This window comes from Cygnus atratus, chromosome Z (genome assembly GCF_013377495.2).
Source record: "Cygnus atratus isolate AKBS03 ecotype Queensland, Australia chromosome Z, CAtr_DNAZoo_HiC_assembly, whole genome shotgun sequence".
In the NCBI taxonomy this organism is placed as follows: Eukaryota; Metazoa; Chordata; class Aves; order Anseriformes; family Anatidae; genus Cygnus; species Cygnus atratus.
The window spans coordinates 62,306,154-62,330,979 of record NC_066396.1 but is presented as its reverse complement, the minus strand read 5'-3'; the positions used below and the strand labels follow the sequence as shown (position 1 = coordinate 62,330,979).

The window sequence follows — 24,826 nt, the reverse complement described above, 5'->3', positions numbered from 1 at the left end:
GGACAAGACTTCGCTGGCACAGCCAAAGACCTCAGGGAATGCCGAACTCCCTAGCCACACTTTTTTTTTTTTTGTATTGTCAAGCCACAGAAGCACCACTTGGGCTTGTTAACTGATCACACACCACCCCTGCTGCCTCTCTGCTCCACTTCTATCCCTGGTACACATGGGGCCCTGAAATACTGTACAAGACAATACTACCAGTCCTTGTTTTGTATGCACAGGCCCAGAAGTACTGGAGAAAGCAATACGAGCCTCACACCTCCATTGCATCCATGGTCTCCCGCAACACCATATTAGACAATACCAGCTTTACAAAAACTCAGTCATGGAAACACAAAACCGATTGTTTATGCATGGCAGTCCCTACACAGTATGCAAGAATGAGTACACTGGGTATTCTGAACTCTGTATGAATATTTTTATTAGACATTGAGAACATAAGAACAGGCTCAGAAGCAGAAAAAGCTCTCAGTTTATTTTGAGAGTAACTACAAACATCGTGCTGACAGTGAACAGACTGAATTTATACCAGCCTTATAAAACAGTAAGTTAACTTTTAAGGAGAAGCTCAAAATGAAGAAGAGTGTCAAATGTAAACTGTGCATTTAAACTACTTGCTGTGCTACTTAAAGCCCACAAACTTAACATGGTCCATTGTTTCAAACTTGCTTCCGAATTAAACTATTTTTCTAAATATCCACCACATAAAAAATAACCTAGTTAAAAAATACAATTCGGTCAAAACCAGGCTGGTGAATAACGTTATTGTTAAAACAAAGAAATACTAAAACCAACAATTTCTTTCTTTTTTTTCCCCCATTGCTAGCTGCACAGCATTACTAACAACTTCGGGAGCTTCTTGCGCCACCTTCTTCCTCTTCTTTATGTTGTAGGCACACTGGTGGTTCTACCACTTTTAAGTGATGTTTTAACAACCATGGCTGAGAAAAGAAAAAGCAAGAAGAACATTTATTATTAACTGTAGCTGTTAATCAACAAACTGCAAAAACAAACACTGTAAGGATATATTGCATATAGATAGCTTTTCCTCTATCATAAAAAGGAAATAATACATGAAATCACCTACCTCTACTATATTACTTTACATCCTCAACTCAGTTGAGTTTTTTCTGCTGAAGGAGTACGATCCCAAAGCTGTAGCAACTGCTCTCCAACTTGTGGTTCCAGTTCCTAGAAACAAGCAGGAAATCTGAGAAGTTATTTCTCCTGCTACTATTGAACATACAGAAACTAAATTTTCAGATATAAATTGTAACTAGTAAATTCAGAGTATGAAGGAATAATGTGATTTTACAGAAGAGTTTCCACATGGAGTATATAGTTTTGTTGAAAGCATAAATACAATACATATTAATGCAACAAGTCAGTTTCTACAACTTGACCTATTACTTCAAAGGTGTAGTGCAAAATTCTTCCAAGTAATGCTGCTTCTACCATATGAACTTTTTCTTGTTCCACAGCAAAGCCTCCATTAGTTCAACAGTAACTCATCAGAAGATTATGTAGAGTGCATCAATGAACTGTGATTCAGATTAACAAATATATCGAGACATCTGATAGGTGTCAAGTCTAAAGAAGGTAAAAATAAAACCAACATAGTTCCATCAAGTAATGGAGATGCTATGAGACAGTAATATTACCTGGCCATCTCTGCTTATTTGTACTTTCTTATTGTCATTCCAAGGGTTGAGCAAATGGTGTGCAAACTGAAAAGGAATGCTTTCTTTTCGGATCCACTCCACCTTAAATACACCTCCTAAACCAGCAGATCCCCAGTCTTGACTTTTCTCACTCCCTATCTCAGAAGACATTCTGGCAAATCCCTGGAGCAAAAATTGAAACGTGAAAGGAAAAACACAGTTAGATTAGATCTACTTGCTTTGGAATTAAGTAATGATTGGACTGGAGACTAAACTTTCAAATTACTTTGAGTGATTTTCATTCTCACCCAAGAAGCTGGATATTTAAAAATGTTTACATCTAGAAAATTAAAAGTATCTTTCATTTTTCCTTTTCAAATATGCCTCCTAGAATTTGACCATGGAGAATGCCTCTCAATCACTCATGACTACTGCTAAAAGACTCTAAACTTTTTACAAAGTTTAAAATATGTTGTAAAAGCATTTAAGTGTAAGGGATCAAGATGAGTGTTCTACTATAAAACAGTCCATTAGTTATTCTTTGCTAGCTATAGATATTTTTTACAGAAATACATTCCTTCATTCTCATTCCCTCTCTTCTATTGACTCTATGTGAAATTTTAACATAGCTGTTAATCAAAGAAAGGAGAAGTCAGAGTGGGTTTGGTTTTCTTATTCTTCAAAAAATTGGAAAGAAATTCCAAAAAGACAAGTATACAGACAGGAAATTAAAGAAATTCTAAACCCAAATTTCTTCTCAGTTCTTTAAGCAACACACCCCTACTTGCCTCCTATCCCCCCCCCCCCAAAAAAAAAAAAAAGAAAACAAAGGAAAAAATACACATGCTCCCAATGCAGCCATTCAGGCAAATCTGTGCCAGCCATGACATATGTAGGGCACTGCTGTTCTTGGACTCCTGAGTTACCAGCACACACTACTGGTTTAAGACACCGTATTGGACTTACATGGCAAGGTTTTGGTAACAGCTGGGAGACTGCAGGGGTGTCCTCTGTGAGCAGAGCCCAGCAGCTGCCCCATGTCAGATCAGAGCCAGCTCCTGCTGCTCCAAAAGGGACCCGCTGCTGGCCAGAGCTGAGCCAGAGAGTGACACTGGGTAGGCCTCTAGGAAAGCAGAGTTAAGGAAGGGAAAGAAGTGCTGGGCAACAGCAGCTGGGAGAGAGGGGTGAGAAGCAGCCCTGAAGGCTATTGCAGAAGGAGGGCAGGAGGCGCTCCAGGCATGCAGCAGAAGTTCCCCTGCAGCCTCTGGAGTTCCCCTGCTCCACCAGGTGGAGCAGGCTGTCCCCCTGCAACCCATGGGTCCCACGTGGAGCAGATCTCCATGCTGCAGCCCGTGGAGAGCCCCCAGTGGAGCAGGTGGATGTGGCCTGGAGGAGGCTGCGACCCATGGAGATGAGCCCCTGCAGAAGCAGACCCCAGGCCTAAGGACTGACCACAACCTTCATTCGTCATTTGCCTGCCCTGCTTCGGGAGAAGAGACAGAATAGGATAGATGGGGTTGAAGGGATGGTGCTTGTAGTTTACTTTTAGTTCAAGCTGTTCTAGTCTGTTATTAGGAGGCAACAAATTACATTAATCTCCCTTAGGCTGTGTCTGTTTTGCCCATGATGGTAATTGGCAAGTGATCTCCCATCCTTATGTCAGTCCATGAGCTCTTTTTCCATCATAATTTCTGCTGGTCTTTTTGAGGAGGGGAAGTGAGAGCGCAGCATGGTGGAGCCTGTCTATCTACTGGTGTTAAACCACCACAGTCCTAGATAGCTCAAGACAAACTTGAATGGAAATTAATAGAAGGAATGGAGGTTAAAAAAAAGTGTTAAGCAAAGACAGACTTGGTGCAAGAGAACAGTAATAGTAATTTAAGTCTCACATTTTCATGAATGTTCATTGTATTGTCAAAACTGGAGGGCAAGGCAACATCAACTACCCCCACTCCAGATTTCAGCATAGATTTCCTAGCCTGTTTCCTCCTCCAAGGGCCCCAATACAACAGACCATTTTTATAACCAACCAGCATGCCAAAAATTTCTTTCCAGTAGCACATCTGCATTTGCCAATTTATCACATGGTATCATCACGACAGATGTAATTTGACTAGTTCATTAGGTTTTTACATTTAGCTGACTTTTATAAATAGATTTATATAAAAAAGATAAACTTCAGTTACCCATAACAACTGAGTTCACCCTTCTCTACAACACCATTAACATGCAACTTTATGCTACCAGGTCAGGCCTTTAACTTCAAATTGGACATCTTTTGTTGACAAATATCTTGCTAAGCTAGAATTTTTAAAGTAAACCATTACAGTACATTTTATATAGGTCACACTGATCACACCCTCTGACCTAAACATTTGACAATTCAAGACAAAGCTCTTTAAGTATCATGGTATGACTTCCCCCTCTCATAGATCTTAGAAAATACTGTTCAAGCAAAACAGCTATTATTCAAGTTAGTCGGAGACATCTATGAGTTTCCTAAATTTAGAAAGCTGCCATTGGATTTTAGCTGCTTAGTCATTTACTAACATTTACAGTGTTAGTTTTGGCATGCAAAGAAAAAGGTAGCAAACCCTTGCCTTTTTTTTGTGTGTGAGTGTCTTGTGTGTGTCTGCTTTTAACAGATTAATGTAGGTCGTAAGCATTCCAACAGATGTTTGAAGGCAATTCACTACTAGCCTTTGAGCAAGAGGTTGAGTTACCTGAAAAGGCATATTACCAGAATAATGAAGAACTTTCCTGAGCCACCAGATACATTTGCTTTTCTACTTTAAGTAAAAGGTCAGAAGTCCTTTTAGAAGCAAAAACCTCTGCACCATATGTATTCATCTACTAAACCATCAATCAGAGCTAATATTTAGTATTAACCACAGACTCACCTGAAAGTGTCCAGATCCTTGAACAGAAAATATTAAGTAAACCATGCTGCTCTCCCAGAAAGCTCTATTTAGTTTTCGTTCATTGCTTGGCCTTGTAGACCATACACCTTTCTGCTGAGAAATATCAAGGTTTTGCAAGTTGTTACTTTTCATTACGAAGTACCGAACTGGCACATTTGATCTTGGTGAAGGAGATTTGGAACCCTGGAAAAAATAAATTTAAATTAACAAAGTAAGTCAGGTTCTACGATTTTACTTTTAAAGCATTTTAGTACATGAAGATAAAACGTTTAACTGCATTCCTGTCCTCCATCCCCATATTCTGCTAGAAGCACAGAACCTCTGTGATGGTTCTGCCTGGATTGTTTTTTAAATGAATTTCAGGTCTGTTTTTACATTTTTGAAGCATTTTCCAAAGCAATCATTCATGAGGAAAAGCAATGAAGTATGGCAGAATATGCCTAAATTGTCCAGTAAGTAACTAAACTTCTTTGAAGTTTGACACACCTTCAGGTGAAACTAAGCTGCAGTCTAGAAGAACTAACTTTAAGTGCACTACTCATAATTCTACCTTCAGGAAACACTCTTTTACACTGGCTGAATTTAAAAATTGAAAGACTTAAGAGAAATTACTAAATCTTCCAATAAGTCACTGCCTAGGGGAACAACAGGTTTTGTTAGTTATTGGTTTAATATTACTTTGGTTTATTAAGTACGCAGGGAGAATTACACCAGTGACTTCAATAAAAATGCATGCTTTGTTAAAATAATTGTCGTTAAATAAGTAAGGCAGGTAACACAAAATAAAACAAAGAGAATCAGTATCTCAGCGTACGCTATTATGAAAACAGAGGTGTGAAAACACAAAAAGCAAAGAATTCAGAAGTGTACCATCTAATTCTTTCAGATCTGTATTATATACACTAATTCAGAGAAGAAATTAGAACACCTTCTCTGCCTATATGTAGTTTTTTTTTAAAATCGTATTTTTATTTGGATAGCTTTACTTCAGCTTTTATATTTTGGATAGCTTTTAACTCAGCAGTGTATGAAGAAGAATATTTTTTGCTGTACTAAACTAGCATAATGAGGATATTTTGACTAGGTTTTAGGTTCCAAAAATAAGTAAGTGTTACACAGCTGTTAAAAAAATGAAAATCTAAGTTCTATAATGTTGTTGAAAAGTATCAGTGAATTTATTTTTGAAGTTCTGTTGGTACTAGAGGGGGATAATTTATGAGAACTCTACCTTTCCAGATATTGTCGAAGAAGGACTAGCACATGGGCTGGGATAGCTACTACTGTCCGTAGACCTCGCTGATGATTGATCTGACCTGTCATCTGATGTTCGTTTGGAGTGCAAAGTGTTTTTTTCCTTGTATTTCTTTGGCTGGAATGCTGGAGGCATAGATTTCATTAAAACTCTAAAAAGTAAAAGTAGGTACAGGATGTTTTAAGATACAAGAGTTTGATACAGAAGAATTTACATGTACATATCAGCCTATTCCATGAATATGCAGTTACAGTAATTCCAAACAATATCAAACACTTTAATAATAAATAAAATATATATGTTTATGCATTATTTTTGCATGCTAGGGTCAAACCTCTTCTGATACTTCTTCCCAGAGAAGACAGTTCATGAACGACATTCCTGAATGTCCTCTCAAACAGCATGCATACATACCAAATACTTATCAGTGAAATCATAGCTACAGCATTCTACAGGAAAGTACCAATTCTTCCATCTATATTTCCATTTTTTTCTTCCTTTATATGACCAACAGAAATTCAAGTGGTGCTTTTACAGATAAAAAAAATACCTCTTCTGTTCTCTAGAAGATCTCAAAAGCTTACTTTTCAGCATTAGAGGAGTCATCGGATAATTCAGTTTCTGCTGAGCTTTTTCGACTGCTGGTTGACCTCCATGTAGATGCTAAAGGAAGTTCTTCAGAAGACATAGGCCTTGGCCTCTGACCAATTCCTGAAGGCTGCTGCAAACCTGCAGACTGTTCTTCAGTACTTAAAACAGTTATGATTGCTTTTATAATTATTTCATCAACTTGAGACCATGGTTTAGAAGGAGCTCGCATACGACGCAGAAATAAGCTATGCCACTTCTGTCTGAGTTGCAACAGCAAACCAGCAGCCTGTAATGAATTTCAGTTCTGTTAAAGACTAATGAAAGTTAGATCAGACAGGTACATTCAGACTTAACAGGCAGCATCTGGCATTCTAGAACAAGCAGAGTCCAAGTCAAAGGGCAAGATTAAACTGTAGGGGAAGCCGGAGAAAAACATTTAAAGAAAGCTGCTAAGTGCTTTAAGGTCATTATTGGAACTTTTTATTTCAACTAGCTCTGCACCAAATTCAAGTTATTATACAGTAAACTTACAGGACTTATTTTTCACTTTTTTAAATCATGAAATGCTTTATGCCTTTTCTCTCTACCCAGTCTGAATTTATGCATGCTTCATATAAGAGGGAAAAGAGCTTAGTTCTAGGGGACATCACTTTCTTATGCAAACTTCAGCTCAAACGAGGTTAACTAAGTTTAGAAGACTCTAATCCAACTTCCATGTTATCAAAGCTTTGAACACCTCTACAAGAGATATTATTATTATTGGATCTGATTACTCAGTGTTTCATAAACAACTCTGCCTCCTAAAACAGCCAGAGCTTCTCTACACATTACTTACCTCAGAGTCCAGTTTGAGATGAAGCCATTCATCTAGCTTCAGTAGTGCTGAATTAGAAGTTGCTTCGTCCTCCACCTCACTATCACTGTTACCATTAGATACCCCATCCCCTGGATTAAATATATATATATAAGGTGCGTTAACATTCCTATATATTTTCTACTTACAAAAAATACTCACTATTGTATTACCTTGAAATAAACCTACCTTCCTTCTAAATTTAACTCCACTTGATACTATTTCACCTACTTTTCAAAGAGACATTTTAAGATCACTTATTTCATGCAAATACATCGCAGTAACAAGTTTGTTGAGCTACTTTTGCTTCAGTAGCAGAACTCCAGCATCCAGACATGCTGAAGGTCCTGCTACGTAAGGAGCTATATTGACATAATTTGACTCAAACCACATAACGATTCATTGATGTTGATGATGGTTATCACACAAACCTTTGCCTGAAGCTGTTTACAAAACTGCACATCACTCTATGCATTATTTCCTAGTAAAATAGCAGATTAAAGACACACATAAAAAATAGTTATATAGATATTAAGTATTATTATTATTTCTTGGGGAAAACATTGCAGTTCAATCAGGATAAATACCTTTTTTAAAAATAACAGGTAACAGTTAAAGAGCAAGACAAGAAAGCTTCTAATAAACTCTTATTTTGATTCAAACTAGAATTTCTAGAGAACAGGCAGCAGGACAGATTATTTCTGCTTCTATCCCTACAGCATTCCACTTAAATTAAAAAAAAATGAAACTGTATTCCCAATTACTTCTAGCCACTAGGATAGCCAATTGTTTTTAAAAGTTATCAGTAGAATAAAACATAATGTTTAAAATGCATGTTTTAGCTGGAATCAATATATATATTTTGCCATACCGATAGTTTCTAAATTGTTTGAGTTATTGTTTGAATAATCTGGTTCAAACTATCAGAGAAAGCAGTCTGTAGGAGAAAAAACATACACACTATACTTTTCAGTACTAATATTGTCATTACACGTTTCATAATATTAATTGCATTCTTTATTTCATTACTAACTATAATTTGTGATACTTCAGAACTATGTGAATATAATTTATGGATGGGGATTCATTAATATTTGTATGCATTAATTTAAGTGATGTAATATTGCTTGCATCTTTATTGGGGGGAAAAAAGAAAAGTTGCTATTGGTTGCTCTAGAAATATTACATAAAAAAGTTCTAAATTATTCTCAAAGTTTGACACCTATCTTCAAACTAAGTACTTGCACATCAAAGTGCCCTCTGTGGAAATTACAGCCTTTCCCAACACCTCATACAAGTTCTTTCCAGTCAAAAAATGCTTAACATCACCGTAAATGTAAGTCTCGTGTTGGTCCTGCCTTCAGAGTGACCAGACTGACTTGTGCTATTGGACTTGCCACCTAGACTTTAAGTACTGTGGGGGGGGGCAGGAGAAGGGGAGCAAAGAGCAAAGAGCAAAGGAACTGCTAGCAACTCCTACAATCTAGGTAGAGCTACTACAGACATAGTTCAGAGCAGCTTTCAATCACTTTTAAAGCTTGTTATAAACTTGATTTAGGGATAAAGTAGGGTATACTAAAAGAGAATCTCTGTATGGTTGTGTCCATTATCCTAGTGTTTACAAAGAGGTTAATTCCATACCATACCAGGTCTACAGTCACCCAGTTACTGTCGTAACAAAGCCTATCCTGATTAGGGTGTTCATGCCTCAAGGAGACAGTAGTCATTCTGACCTACCCTCAGTGTTTCTTCTAAATTTATTTCAGAGATTTTTTGGGAGATTCTCAAGTTATATGCTACAGAATCTACACTTCTTTCTAGTTTCAAGAACTGCAAAACTGAAAGTAGTTTAGAATTAATTATAAATTCTGTTATTACAAGTTAGTTAAAATAGCAGCATAATCTTATTCATCAAGTTGTAAGTCAGAAGGGATTTCCTCAACTTTAAAATAAAGTCATTTCAGTCCAGACAACATTCAGTGGTATAGCCTTTTCTCCCTCATTTAAGTTCTCTAATATTTGAAGGCTTGTGACAATCTTCTACAAATCTAGTTCTCTACTTCTCATAACACAATAGGCTACTGAAGTGCTCTTAGATTAGTATAAAATACAAGTAATTATTCAAATACTTTCTGGGACTTCAACAATTCCTTTGTTCACAACCTCTTTTTCTGGTTAACTAATTTTAGACGCACGAAAGCAGGTTCTGTCCAGTAAGGACACAGGTATTTTGTATGGTATGTTTTCACAAACAGATAAAACAGTAAGAAGAGAAGGGGACCTCTGTTATTCTTCAACTGCCTTATGCCAGGGAAGCCTGAAACTTCTGCATTAATGCTTAGACTGTATCCAAATCACCCAGGTATGGCTCACATTACAAATATGGGGAAAAAGGAAACAATACTTTATCAAGTAATTTTTCAGGAATGATGGCTGTTGATGGAACGTAGGTGTAACATGGAACTGCAGTTTCCCTAGCGTGATCAATTAACAACTGCTACGAAAAAGCAACTGTTTACTGGGAATAGGTCTTACTGTAGATTAAGAATAGATCACAATCCCTGTGACAAATTTCATAATCCTTACATATAGCAGAACATTAGAATACAAGGTCAAGGATGGTGATCATTTCTGACAGTACACTGAAGAATGAAGTTCCTTATCTTTTATTTTTCATTACTTATTATACCAATAGTAAAAAGTTACATTTAATGGAATCAAAATGTAGCACTTCATAAGTGGTTTTTTTTTGTTTGTTTGTTTTTTAAAAGAACATTAAGTTAGAAAATTTCTTTTGCGTAACTGAGCCATTACTTACAGAGCCAGTAAACTATTCTGGAACAGCTATAGGAACCATAGCTCTGTAGCTTAAAGAATTAGCCAATACATGTACTAAATATCCTTGTGAAGTGAGCCTTCCATATCACATTCTAATACATATTAAATTGAAACATTCCAGATCTGAAATCCAATATACCTCGAAGGGATGAAGGCTCCTGCAAAGCGTTACGTGGTAACCTAGCTGGTCCACAGAAGAGTGCCACCGTGACAGGTGTTACAACTGAACAACATCTGATATTTGCTATCCTGTGAGCTCTTGTCATTTCATCATATATAAGCCAGTCTGTGGGGAGTGCCTGAACAGCTGCAGCTTGCCCATTCGCTGGTGGAATCTGCACAGAAGCAATCAAGACTAGGCTGTTTTACCCTCTCTTTGTAATTGAAATAGATTTTAACATTTCTCATTTTATAGATATATATCTATGTAAAAACACAGACAGATACACGCACACAAAATTCAATTTTACTTAGAAAGAACATCCTACCACCTTTGAAGCCAAATACTTCGCTTCAAGCATCTAAAAATCCAAGTTTCAGAGCAGAACTGCTTGCTACTATGAGCAGAGATTACTGTCTTTAACACGAGTTCATAACTAGGGCCTTAGTCTTTTTTTTTTTTTTTTTTTGCCATACTGTCTTGTTCCACCTAGGATTATTCCTTCTGAATTAATTTTGGGTGAAATATTGTAAAACTAAACCAACTCTAATTCTTTGTTTCATCAACCAGCAGGAAAAATATTTCCTAAAACTGTAGTGTCTAGTAACTTGCACACGCATGCTACTTTTAAAGTACAACTATGAAAGGACATTTCTAAAACTTCCATAAATTTGGTAGAATATCTTTGAATCCGTACTTGACAAAAGAGTGTAAGAGATTTTACCTTTTTATACTGAGTCTGGCTAAGAACAGAGGTAGGATGAAAACGCACTTTCTTCTCTTTTGGTCCCGTCAAAACCAGGCTTTCCCTGTCCGCATGTACTAGATTGGGATACATCCCAGCTACCAAGGCAGCTTTAACTACAGCCCAGTTTTCAGAGTTAGTGTTAACATCTCTGATATCAGCTCCTCCTCGGGCTCTGACAAAACCTGAACGAGGAAGAAGACAGATGTAGTACACTGGATTGCATTTAACATTCATAGTTTTGTTTCTCACTATACATTTGCTGCATTTTTCACACTGCCAGCCTTAACAGCACCAAGAAGAAACTATTCGACCAAAATCCTTCTTGATAAGGTGCTTTGTACTAACGCAAAAAGCAATTAGTTCTTAAAGCACAGAAACATCTAATACAGAAATAAATTAACATAACATAAAAATTCAAGGAAACCTCTCTCTCATATGAAAGTCATATTTCATATGAAAGCCAGCAGAATGTAGAACTACAAGGGTACTTTCAGTAAGATTAGCATCTGATTCTGTTTTCCAGCAACACCTCCTCTCTTTGGTATCTCCACCATGACCAGAATGGATGTGTACTGGTCTATTTCAAATTAGTAAAGGAATATGACACCTGTGAATGTTATTCCTGTTATAATCCATATACACTTACACTATTTTGGATTCAGATGGTGCATTACAAAAATTGAGCTACTTACCTGAAGCTCTAAGCTGACCAAGCAATTGTGTTCTCATTCCTATGATGATTTCCATGGTGGCTTGAGAAAGAAAGTTCTTTTCACAGAAGGCTCTCTCCCAGCCATCACTCCGTGCCTTCTGCCATGCCTGTAAAGAGTATTTTTACATTTACTTTTAGATTTGATTAGCTAAAAACCAAAAAAATGCACTTTTCAAGTACAGTAACATTTACATAGAAAAACAAAGACAAAACAATTCTCAAACTGAAATGCATCGAATCAGATTTTTTTTCTGGCTAACTACTAAATTAGCTTTACCCAATTCTCTAAATTAACTTAATGTATCTCCAAGTTATTTTATATCCTGTTACAATAACTTGAAGTCTCATTTTGTTAGAACGATTAGAATTTAGACAGATTAAAAAATATAAATTAAAAAGCTGAAAATGTTTCCTCACAAAGTTATTAATGAGTTTAATACACAGGAAAGCCAGTAGGCAAAAAAAAAAGTTTATTATCTAACAACTTACTCAATCTATCATTCTATATCCAACTTTATAGGCACATCATTTACTTCAGTACATGATCTATTGTGATTAGTATTCTTTCTGAAGAAGAAATAATACCTGGAAAGCCCTGAGAAATGCCATATGGTCACTAAATGTTCCTGCAGTTAAACGTTTTCTGCACAGCATAGCTGCACGCTTCTGAGAGGCCAGTGTAGGTAGGACAAAAGGGTCTCGATATGCAAGAGTACAAGCAATAGTAAGAATGGGATCCAGGCACTTCAAAACAACAGCACACAACACCATTTTACCAAGGTGTGGCTCTACTGGTAATTCAGCGAGATGATAACCAAGTTCAGTGAGGTCTTCCCAAGTATCCATGGCATCTATTGTCTGTTTGAAAAAAAAAAAAAAAAAGAGGGGGAAAGGGGAAGCAGACAAAATTAATTTCTAATAAAAGCAGAAAGAAGGTACATACAGGACATTAACTGGACTTGTTCTGAATACTAAGAATACAAGTCAAACTCCGTCTAAATTTTGAGATGAAATTTTTAAGCATTCTTTTCCTTCAATATTAAAACATCATCCACACAAACAAGAAGAAAACAGAAACAGAACCACAGTAAACATGAAACTCAGTAAGATATACTGCCACACCACAAACATAGAAACAAATACAATTCCATCTAAATCTATACTTCTGCTGACCTTAAGCATTTGCACAGCATTTCTCACAATTAAAGCCGGTGGAGGATCAGGAGCTTTCATAAGAAAGTCAACAACTGGACAATTAATTGGAGCCAGCAGTTTTGTGTGTAAACAAAGCTCCTACAAGTTAGAAACATAAAAAAGATAAAATTAAGATTGTATGAAAACAACTCTTGGAATTGGTAGTATAGTTTGATAATACATTTTTTTTAAGTTATAAATTATAACTGAACAAGCACCTGAAGTGGCATTCGTAGAAGTTCTGGAGTCTGAAATTCCAACATATGCTGAAATCTGAGCCTGCTGAAGAGACGGAAGCAGACTCCAGGCTGACAGCGCCCAGCCCTTGAAAATAAAATATGGGAAGTTGTTAATAATTACATCTTTAAAAAAAAACACAAAAATCACACACATACATAAACAACACAAACTTAGAATAGGAATTTTCTGTAGAAGCAGATCTAATAAAAAGATAATTCTGTTAATCCTAATTCTCACATGTGAAGTAAGAATCTTTCAGAACGCAGACTGTTTTTCAGTACGGAAATTTGTTACTATAATTTTATGCCAAACATTGAAAGACTTGGAGACACAAAAACAAGGCCCAAACAAAGTGATGAGTGTTTGTGTTTATTTATTTGTTTTTGTTGTGTTGGTGGTGGTTGGTTGGTGTTTTGTTTTTTTGTTTTTTTTTACTAACCTAAGATCAATCCAAATATTACTGTTTTTGCTATAAAGAATATAAGAGACTTCATTTCTTCCTCTCTTAAACCTCCTCACAATCCCCAAGGAGCTGGAAGTTTTTCCAGGAGTAAAAGGTAGAACCAAGACCAAACTACTTAAAAATGAGGGGACAAAGAAAGCAAATGCTTACATGCACACTAAGATTCCTGAAAGTTAATGCCAATATTATAGAAGCAAACACTGGTTGCCACAAAACACTTAGCCTTCACCCAGTGTCGACAAGAATGACAGAGCCCTGTAAAGTCACAAATAGTTTGGAAGAAGTAAGAAATCACTGTTCAATGTCTCTTCTAATATAGGCATGAAGGGGCATCAAGCAAAAACTGGTAGGCAGCCCTTTGCCCAGAGGTAATATAGGTTAAGTTGTGAAATACCTAACAGGGTACAGTGGGTGCTGGTAGTGAACAGTTTCATGGGGGAAGAAGAAAAAACAAGCCTACTGTAAGTTCTGGGAGCTAAGTCACATTTTTCTAGGACTTGGGGAAATTACTCCAAGGAACTACATGCTGACCCTTACTTTTCTTCAGAGACTTACTGGCCATAGTCAAACTTTATACTGGACTAATGTAGTAATGTTACCCAGCATGGCTCCTCTTAGATTGTGTACTTTATCCTTACCATACAGGATGGTGGATGTTTGCATGATAAAAACCTGCATGAAGCATTTATTACCTGCCTTTTCTCTGGATGGCACTAGCTTTTGAAATCCACACAGTTTTTAGCATTGTAACACAACTCAGTGCATCAAAAGATTTCTACAAAAGAAAAGGAAAATAAAGATTGAACAGAGTACATGAAATAAAAATTATTAATGATTTCAATCATCAATAGAAGATCTATAAAAAATAATATTAAGTACCAACATTTTTGGCATAAAATCATGTTCTAAAGGACTTAGTTGGAAGTAAAGTTATGCTACCTCGTTTGCAGTATCTTTGCACTACAGTTTTCTAAATCAGAAGTTTTCCTACTCAATAGTGTTAATCAGTAAGTGATATGAGTTGTGTTTTGAAGTATCATGAAGTAAAAATATGTTATTATATGCAATAAAGTTTTACTCTTTCCCTCACTTGGAAATTGTGTCCCACTTTTCCTGCATTTGGTGCAGAAATACAAAACAATTGTAGTACCATGAAAACTTGATAAATTTGGTGCGTATATCTCCCATGAAATCCAATTTGATTTTCTACATCATACAGTAAGTCTTGAACTGCCTCATTACTGTAAGTTCTCATGTTTCTCACAGAAGTAATTAGTGAGGGGGGCATTCAGCGTATCAAAAAGAGTGTCTGAAAACTTTGCATTGGATTAGAACTGGTCTAGACAGAATAACATGAAAGAGGGAACTTCCAGTGTTGTTTAACTCTCAGGAAGATGGGGTTCTAAGCTGATAGACTTTCTTTAAAAATCAAACAGAAGTGCTAAGTTATTTTCATATACAGTAGCCTGCAGTAACTTTTCCAGGGTTTTTAAACAGCTGTTTACAGTACTTGTCATAAAGAATGCCAGAACTTCACAGGGAGTTTTATTACTTGACATATACTAGCTCTCAAAAATTAATTTCTCCAAAATTTATGGTATATTAGTATTTTAGAATAATCTTAAAAATTTTACTTCCCAAAGAAAGTTGAAGTCAATCATACCTCTTTCATCTTGCCTGAGTCAATGACAAATACAACGTCATTAACTGTGATGCTGGTTTCTGCAATATTAGTAGAAAGAATCTGCAAGTAAAAAAAGATTATAGTAACTGTAAAAGTAAAGACTACATAGATCAATATAATATGTGAAGAAGTCATCTGATACTTGCTATTTTGCGAACACCAGAAGGTGGACTTCTAAGCACTTTCTTCTGATCCAAAGTCTGCATATTTGAATGAAGCATGAAAACTTGATACCTAATGAATGACAAGGAGTACTTTTTAAGGATCTTTAAAAGAAACAATAAAAACCTCAATACAACCATTGAAATAAAAGGTTTTACCTGTGAGCATTATCAGCAAATCTCTTGTCATCAAAAAGAATACAGTCCCTCAAGCTAACTATCTCATCATATCCAGGAAGAAATATTAAAATTGCTCCTACAAAAAGAGTTGATTTATAGAGTTAAAAAACAAATTCACTTCAAATATGCAAAAATACACTTCAGTAACATGCATTCAACTACCCAGAAGGTTTTTGGTATTACTGAAAAAAGAGCACAAATAATCAGAAGCTGAATCCACAGCAGTTATATAGGACTGTGTATATATACCTACCACTATCAGAACTATGACAGATGTTATAAAGTAAGTGCATAATCAGGTCCAGATCCACCTTTTCATCATCAAAACTGTGATGATAAGCTTTCAACAATTCTCTGTCCTCTGCTCCAAGGTCATTACCACTTGATTGAACGAGGGAACTTTCATCCAGATTTCCGAATTCCACTGATGCACTAAAACATACAAATATAGGCAAGGGTCAATGTTGTTTACTTCAAGTTTGCATTCAGCCATCAACTCAAATTTAGATCCAGACTAAGATGATGACCTGTGTCCAATGTGTAAGTTTAAAGTGCAGAAGAACAGCATGTCCACAATACTATTACTGTTGACTGACTTACATGCTAACCCTGCAAAGCATGCAACTCTAATTTTTAGCATTAGAGTTACTGTACTTCATTGAAACATGACCATAAGCAAACTGGGAAGAACTGGAGGTTACCTAGTTTGTTTTTTGCGCTAAAGGGAAAACATTTAGAAGAACGTGTCTTCCAAAAACTTCCCTACCATGAAATTTAAGCAATAACTACATTAAGAAACTACACAAAGACAAATTATAACAATATAAGTCTACAGAACTGTAACTATTTCCTGTGAGTTAAACATCAAACAGTTCTTTAATGTACTGGCCTACATGTTACCTGCATACAATGTTTCTTTAAATATGGGTATATCATGTATCAATAATGCACAGAAAAAAAAGATGCCATTTGCACTATTTTCATTTAAGATGCTTATTTTGAAAACATGGTATAGAATCAGTACCTCCTCCATATTTATGTAAGTTACTATAATCACATCAAGACTAGGCACTGACATTCCTGTTGTGTTATAAAATGACAATAAAGGCTAATGATATAAAAGAGTTCCTATACCACCAGAACTATATTTATCCCAGGAATTGTGCAATCACTACAAAAGTTTCTATTCAGCATCATAAACAACATCTTTTCAGAATGCTTCTACTCTCAAAACAAATCCCTCTAGGCCAAATTTTAGAGTACACAAAACTGTTCTGATTAAAAGGTGGCAAAACACAAACATCCATGTACCAAGTTAAACAACTGTTTTTGCAAAGTAGTTATAGCTTACCTGTAGGATTCCAACAGGTCAACAACCTCCGTCTGCCCAAAATGCTTAGCCCAGTCCAAAGCCATCCTTAAAGAGTTGCATAATGGTCTTTATTATTTTCTCTTCACAAGATACATATGAGTAGCACCTTATGTGAGAAGACAACTGACACGCTGCACTGCACTGTTCTATCATTTCTGCATTACCATTTAAGCAGTGTCATTACTGATGGATTAGCAACTTGTAAAAACACGTATAATAAATAGTTTCACAATTTTTATATAGCTGCAATTCTTTACCAAGTAAAATGGTATCTCTACACAGAAGTACCTGCAAAGGGAAAGGAGTAGGAAGAATGGTTTGTTTTTTGAAGGAGTGTCACAAATGTGCACAGCTAAACTATGCCTTTTTATAGCAGCCTTTTACCTGGTCCTTTAAATAATTCTGAGAAGTCATACCCCAGGTGTTTTTCTCCAAAATGTGTAAAACTACTGGGCTCTGATACCTTGTGGAAGTCATCCTCCTCACATTCTGTTTTCCTTTCAAACTGCATTCCTTCTCGAGTTCTTCAAAGATCAGCCCCCTGGAATCCCTATTCTTATCCTTCTACACTACAGTGATTTATAGTAGTTCCCAGTTATCCAAAGATAGATTTATAGTCACCAAAATCTAATTTTTTATTAATTTTTTTAAGAGATTAACAGGGATTTTCCTACCCAACAGAACATTCTTGCAACTGTAACACTGCAAAGATCTTTGCACCTGCAGGATAATTTTTTTGTTTTAATCCAGTATAGTTTACTCTCTTATAATTTGAGCCGCCAAACATTTTGGGTCTAATTCAATCAACCAAGTGAGGAAAGATTCCTAACTTTTCCTAACAGTAGGTTAAATCAGGTTCCTTGAAAGCAGGAATATAGTACATCCTGCATTCAAGACCATTTAATTGAGAATTTAATTTAGAATTTACAGAAAACAATGTAATGGAACAGAAATTAGAAATTCTTTAGACTGTCAAAACTCATTACCACTTGCAATATTCTGATAAATTAGTAAATTAAGAGCTCTGATATGTTTTTTAAGTTTTATCATTTTTATATTGAGATATAAGTTGTTGGGTTTTTTTCAGTTTATCTGTTTGTTTTTACCAGCCATTGGATGATTTGCAGTGGATACTTGCTCCCATACTGATCAGTTGTTCTACTTGACTCAGGAAGCCTCTCCCTGAAGCAATCATTAGTGCAGTTGCACTGGTTTCACTGTGCCTATAATCAACTGAGAAGTACAAAAATTAGCAAAAAAGTACACAATTTTTCTTCTAAGCAAAATATGAATATGACTCTCAAAACCCAGCCCAACAAGAATTTATTTCTTCACTTCATCCTATCAGTCAATTCATGTAAATTTAGAATGTTTCTGAAACAGCAAAAACATATATAATATATATAATATTATAACACACATATAACAACATATAATACATGTAATAACATATAATAACATATAATACATATAAAACATATATATAATAACATATATATAATATAATACTTCAAAACGAGTACGATAACAAATAAGTACACAACTGATTAAGTCTGCTAGGCTTTTTTTTTTTTTGAATCAGCATCAGAATTCAAAAAAAACATTTGAGAATTGAGGTAACAAAATCACAGAAAATCAAGTCATTTCATGGTTGTTTTTTTCTTGTGAAACAAAATAATCAGAAGCAACTTACCACTAATGTTTTCAGTTAAAATGAGATGGAACACCTGAGCAAAGGAATCAATATCTTTATGCAACCAGATGTCAGAAAGACAAGAATCCATCTCCTTTATTAGCCATGGTTCAAGACAATTTGCATCTTTTTCAGTCTGAAGAAAAAAAAAAAACAGAATTAAAATGACGAATCTCTTTGAAAAGTTCTTTTGTCTTTATACTCATATACGAATTGCTAAGTATTCTATCAGGTTTTTTGAGAAACAACAAGCATTCAGTGATCAGTAAAAGTATTTGAAGTATCACATGCAAGTACTGAAAACACTATCCACTCAATCTAAAAAAATATGTAAAATCATCATAATGGATAAGCATACTTGGGCTACATTCTAGAATAGTTCATCCTAATAAAAAGAAAAAATGTGTAACATTAATATCCTTCTAAAAAGTAGGAGTTACGTTTCCCCTTTTCAAGTTACTGGGAACTCTACCAGACTGCCATGACTTTTCAAAGAATAATGTCTTAGCAATTTCATCTGCCAGTTTCCTCATGACCCCTGTATGCATCATATCAGGTCCCATGGACTTGTGCACACTCAGGTTCCTTAAATGGTTTCAGACAAAATCTTCTCCTACAGTGAATGGTACTTGATTCTCCCATTACCTTTATAAACCAGTTTTTAAATGGATAACTATATTACAAATTTAAAACATCTCTTCCAACAAAAGGAAAAACTTACCTGTTGATTAAATACTGTGTCACCCCCATCATCCATCAGATTATACTCTTCAGATAGATTTGGAACAGATCTTCGTCTCTGAGACTCTGGCTTGCTACTATTTTCTTGAGCAGAATACCACTCAGTAAGAGTACTTTGCTGTTTTTCTTCTAGAAGGTGTAAGATATTTCCAAAAGAGGTTTTACAATCACTTTAATCATTCATTGGTTTTGGTTATAAAATAGTTACATCAAGTCATAAAGTTTTACCTATTGCATTCTCTTTTATTCAATTGAGAATGCTGGTACCAGTTCAAGATAAATTCTGTGATTAAGGGCACCCAAAGTATATTATTATAAATGTCTGCTCTAAGAATAAGGTAAAAAAAAAATCATTTGGGTGTTACTGGTAAGTCATCAGTATTCCAACTCAAATGCATTCAAAGGAGTTCTCTAAGGAAGTATTTTCTACACAATTAAGTCCAGATTTTTCTCCAGAACAGAAGAACCAGAGGAAAGTGAAATAGCTCCTACATGTAACAACTACTTTTTGCATACAAATAGAAGAAATAGTAAAGGACATCGCTCTTTTAAGTGAACTTTGCTATCCATTGGAATTGAAGCTGAGCAACACAATAAATATACAGTTCTGATTGTATGTTACAGATTCATTTTTTTTGGTTTTTGTTTTGTTTTTTTCCTAAAGACACTGGAATCATTAAGTTGTTAGGAAAACTTTTCTCAAAAAAAATATATCTACTTAATCAATTTTAAGACAATTATATTAAGTTCAAGCAAGATAATGTCTCTGGGTTAATATTTATTAAATATACCCATGCCTGAAGAAAGCAGTGAAAATCTGAACCACTTCTCTGGAAGATATAATTGCAGTCATTAAAGAGCGCGGGACTTTTTTAATTTGTACCCAAAAAAATCAACATACTGTCTTTTGCTTCTGTATTCTACATGCAATTAAAAATTATATTATTAAATATCATAATATTTAGGAAAAATAAAACATCTAAAAACTGAAAGCCAGAAGTATACAACTATTGAAAGGAAATTAGATTTTTTTTTTAATCAGTAACTAAACACTAGGAGGTTAAAGATAGTAAGTGTTATCTAATCATGCCTTACTTAATGTTCCAGCTTTGGAACTTTAACACATCGAATCATCCTATTTAATAGCTGAAACACTCAATGAGCCTCATTGCCCACCCTCACAATTAAGATGTATACCAACCTCGCTGTTTCTCCTTTCTGTACTTTACCATCTCTTTGTTTGTATATCCAGTGCTTCGTAAAATGTCCTCTAAAAACATCTCTTTAACTTCAAAAGGCCTTCCTTGTACTGAAAATACAGATAATTCATAAAGTATTAAGTACTTTCTAGTTCCATTGACCATCTTAATCAAACAAGTGTTTTTGTAAAAAGTCAATTAAAAATTAGAAGGGCCTGGTTTAAGGAATTATTACTTTCCTTGACAAATTCTGTAAGACTATCTTCACCAGGATTTCGCTTTCTTAAGATTACTGAGCCACAAAACAAAACAAGATTTAAAATGGGAATGTCAGCTGGGTACATTGTTTTTCATTAACCTCTTTGATGCTATCAAAGCATTAAGGAAAGATATATGCATTTGACAGTTTACTCATTGCAATTTTATCAAATCGAGAAAAAGAAAATAACCTTTTTCCATTTAGTGTTAAAGAATTCACTGTGTAAGACTGCCATCTGAATTACAAACATAGCAGTAATGTAGCTTTGGTGCAAGATCCCACAAGAAGGTTGTCATTTTGTATTGAAATGTGTTTTTTTTTCCCAAGAAATATGAGATGTACTTCTTCCCTCAATTTCTTTAATCACTTCAGCCTTTTTTTTGCTAAGTTATAACAAGTGAGATATTCCAAATGGTCTTTATCTCCTAATAATCTACCCTGATTTGTTTTTCAATATCACCATTTTCTAGACCATTCTAACAGACATGAAAGGATCCTTTTTCAAAGGAAAACATTCTCTAGATTTTAATTTCTGGTCCCTTAGCAGACATTTGCCATAGACAAGTTTCAACTACCCAAAACTTCTCTCTTCTTCAGAAAGAACCAGCTTGAACTTATCTTTAAAAGCTGTCAGGGAGAAGGCCTCTCACACTGCTCACAAACTGCGTATACAACAGGAACCCACAGCCACAAAGTGCTGGTAGCTGTGGTCAGGGTTTTATAGTCTATATCACTGAAGGAGGTTCAAATCTTTTTTTATTACGTTAACAGATACATTATCTAAACAACTGCCCTCTTCTTTTAAATTCTCAAAAATGCAAAAAGCAAAGTATCTTAAATTGTGATTAGCCTGTGAAGACTAGTAGTATGTAGTCAAAGTATAACCACTGAGGTAAACTAAAGAGAGGTATCTATTTTCTGCATAAATATATTGATTTAAATTAACAGGAAGCTGCAAGAAGAGTAAAGTGGAAAACCACACAACATAATTGAGGTTTCTTCCAAAAAACATTTCAATGATAGTGAAATCCCATGTAATTTCTAGATTCCTGCCTCCAGGAAGTTGTACCCTGGAAGTCAGTACATTAAGAACTTCTCCTTTGCTTGAACTGAACATCACAATAGGACACTCCTGCGCTTACCATACTCCCTGTGATAAAATACTTCATTCTGAAATAGCTGCAAACAGTTTAAGAAAAGGGCAAAACAAAACAAAAGGACAAACATTGTTCTAATTCTCACTCACTGTTCATGTTCCCTTGCTCAGAATGCTTTGCTATGGTTTAGTAAGACCTATAAATTCAAGGCAGGTATACTCAAATTTCAGAGTTTACAAAAATACTTACTGTGTATTACGGGGCAACTTCCAAAATACCTAATAAAGAGATTCGCATCGAGAGCAGCACTGGAAATTATTAGTTTTAAATTACTCTGTTTCTGCAATACATCTCTCAGTTTTATTAACAAGAAGTCACTGAATCTATCCCTCTCATGTACTTCATCCTAAAACAAAAAGAAACCAACAGATAAACACCACAGATCTAAGATTATAACCTTTCACAAATATGAACTTCTTAAACAAAAATATATCATTCATTTGTACATACATTTGTACAATTTGTACATTAAGGATACATTAAAATATAGTATTCTAAATAGCTTATCTAACAATTTTTTTTAAAAAGTATCCAGAAGGCAAAAACTTTTCCAAAGTTTCACAACAGTATCATCAGAGCAGATTGTGCTGTTAATGCATAAGCCACAGACAGCTTGATTTCAGAAGCTGAAGTGAACTTCTGAAACTCTTCTATTTGAATGAATCTCATCTCCAAGATACTGACAAGAACCACTGTTCCTACATCTTATTTTAATAAACTCTCACTTCAGAATTTATGAGCATTTGAAGAAATATATGATACCACACAACCAGAAAAATTAAGTCATGTAGAAAGCTTAACGTGAATAAAGGTATACAGCTGATTAAAGTATTTTGTCAGTTTTTCTTCCCATTTTCTTCCACATTATTTATTTATCTTCCAAATTATTAATGAATTGTTCCACATTATTAATTTATCAAGCAGGAACCCAAACACAACATTTTTAAGCTGAAGTCAAAATTATATAAATTCTCATACTTCCATTAAACAGGCAAGTACCTAAAATTATTTTTATTTTTTCCTGTTTTCAGAAATAGAGAAAAATCTTGCAAGATGATTAAATATGCAGGTTCACTGAGTTCTAAATCTCCATAATGGAAATAATCACAGTCAAAAAAACACCTTGGTAATTTGCTGAAAGTTAATACTACTCCTTATTTTGAAAACATTTGTACTAACAAACAGACTACAAAAATAACTACTGCAATAAGTAGTATATAATACAAGAAATTCTAACAGAATCATAATGAATCATATCCACATAAGCCTAAAGGCTTTTCTGCTTTCTGACAGAGGAATTTAGGAAAAAAATTGAGCTCTGTACTCCACAACTGCTTCATAATACCTTAATTAATCATTGGCATGAACTTACAATAAGATACTTTTACAAAAAAAAAAAAATATATATATATACACATGTTAAAATAGGCTTAGTTAACTAGAAAAAAAAGTCATGGTAATCATCATGTTAATTCAGATTCTGCCCAAACAAAAACACTTCATATACTAGGATTAAGAAAACTAGGATCTCATCTTCAATTATCAATGCATGTTGTTCCATCTCACATGAAAAACAGGATTCTTACCACAATAACATGCGTCACTGTTGATAGAGTACTGTCTCCTGTCATTAGTGTGCGAAGTAGTATGCCATTAGTGCAAAATGTTAACAGTGTCTTTGGAGAAACCCTATTGAAGAGTTCATAAAGATACTTCAGTCTTTTACACCATTTAAATGCATGTTATCTTTTCATTACTGGAAATTAAAGTATTGAACAGCTACTCACCAAAAGTGGAATTAGACTACAGTCTTCTCACAAAAGAATTCATAGTTTAAAACTATGCCTATTCCCAGGGAGTGCCTACAGAATGTTGGTGCTTATAAACCAAAACTTCAGACAGTGGATTCATTAGCAAAGTGAGATTCACGTTTAAATAAATATAGGAACAAATGAAAAAATCTTGAGAACCTCTCTATTGTCTAGTTTAGTGGAAAATTCAGTGTGGATTGCTTCGCAAAAACAAGTTCCAATTTTTCAACATGCTTGTACTGAACTATTTGCATTTGACTATACCTGACTGAATCAGATGAAATTCTTTCAAATGAATCATTTTTTCTCTTAAAGAGTTTCACGATCTGTAAAAGCTACTGTTCTAGTACCCATGACAGAGTTAGCTGTACAAGTAAGACAGCAGTTGCCACTGCTTTCTCCAGTACTGCCAGCTTAAGTTCTGAAAAATTCCTCGCTATCATACTCTAGAGTTCTTTTTTTGACAGCATGTGAACTTACTACTTATCATATACTTTCTAAGTTTGGAAATCATCCTGCTTTTCAAAAATCGTCCTACATCATACTAATTTCAAGGATTCAATATTCCAAAATGGATTTCTCTCCAGCAGCCTCTTCTAGAAATCATCATTGCTATCTAATACTTCATAAAATTAAAACTATAAAACACCTGTGTTGCCATACACAGCCCCCTTTTTACCCAATGTTGGAAATAATGCCCTCTCTCTCTTTTGTCCTTTCTTTTGAGAATCCTATTTATTCTTTTTAAGGAAGATTTTCCACACTGCTTCCAATAGTTCTTTAGGTCCATCTTAGAGTAAATAATGATCAGCTTCATCATTAATATTTTGTTATTTTACTTTCCCTTTTTAAATCCCCTATAAACTGTCATTATAAAGCCCTCCTTAATGCATACTGGCCCTCCTACCTACCATTAAAGCTTGCAAAACTTTT

The 24,826-nt window shown here is 35.0% G+C and overlaps 1 protein-coding gene across 1 annotated transcript in view; it reads right to left on the bottom strand.

The window, feature by feature from the left end:
* Positions 1 to 397: 397 nt before the first annotated feature.
* Positions 398 to 24,826, bottom strand: part of YTHDC2 (YTH N6-methyladenosine RNA binding protein C2) — a 30,918-nt gene continuing 6,489 nt past the window's right edge. Inside the window, exons 6-30 of the mRNA XM_035562605.2 lie at positions 23,669 to 23,771; positions 22,272 to 22,428; positions 20,669 to 20,776; positions 19,448 to 19,596; positions 18,727 to 18,862; positions 18,140 to 18,266; positions 17,013 to 17,078; positions 15,915 to 16,093; positions 15,641 to 15,737; positions 15,467 to 15,554; positions 15,300 to 15,380; positions 14,329 to 14,411; positions 13,152 to 13,257; positions 12,913 to 13,032; positions 12,325 to 12,597; positions 11,720 to 11,846; positions 11,004 to 11,209; positions 10,259 to 10,454; positions 7,264 to 7,373; positions 6,422 to 6,714; positions 5,814 to 5,988; positions 4,565 to 4,768; positions 1,665 to 1,847; positions 1,091 to 1,194; positions 398 to 944 (exon numbers count right to left, since the gene is read on the bottom strand). Coding sequence (XP_035418498.1) covers positions 1,114 to 1,194; positions 1,665 to 1,847; positions 4,565 to 4,768; positions 5,814 to 5,988; positions 6,422 to 6,714; positions 7,264 to 7,373; positions 10,259 to 10,454; positions 11,004 to 11,209; positions 11,720 to 11,846; positions 12,325 to 12,597; positions 12,913 to 13,032; positions 13,152 to 13,257; positions 14,329 to 14,411; positions 15,300 to 15,380; positions 15,467 to 15,554; positions 15,641 to 15,737; positions 15,915 to 16,093; positions 17,013 to 17,078; positions 18,140 to 18,266; positions 18,727 to 18,862; positions 19,448 to 19,596; positions 20,669 to 20,776; positions 22,272 to 22,428; positions 23,669 to 23,771 — 3,448 coding nt within the window. The 3' untranslated portion in view covers positions 398 to 944; positions 1,091 to 1,113. The remainder of the gene's footprint in view (positions 945 to 1,090; positions 1,195 to 1,664; positions 1,848 to 4,564; positions 4,769 to 5,813; positions 5,989 to 6,421; positions 6,715 to 7,263; positions 7,374 to 10,258; positions 10,455 to 11,003; positions 11,210 to 11,719; positions 11,847 to 12,324; positions 12,598 to 12,912; positions 13,033 to 13,151; positions 13,258 to 14,328; positions 14,412 to 15,299; positions 15,381 to 15,466; positions 15,555 to 15,640; positions 15,738 to 15,914; positions 16,094 to 17,012; positions 17,079 to 18,139; positions 18,267 to 18,726; positions 18,863 to 19,447; positions 19,597 to 20,668; positions 20,777 to 22,271; positions 22,429 to 23,668; positions 23,772 to 24,826) is intronic.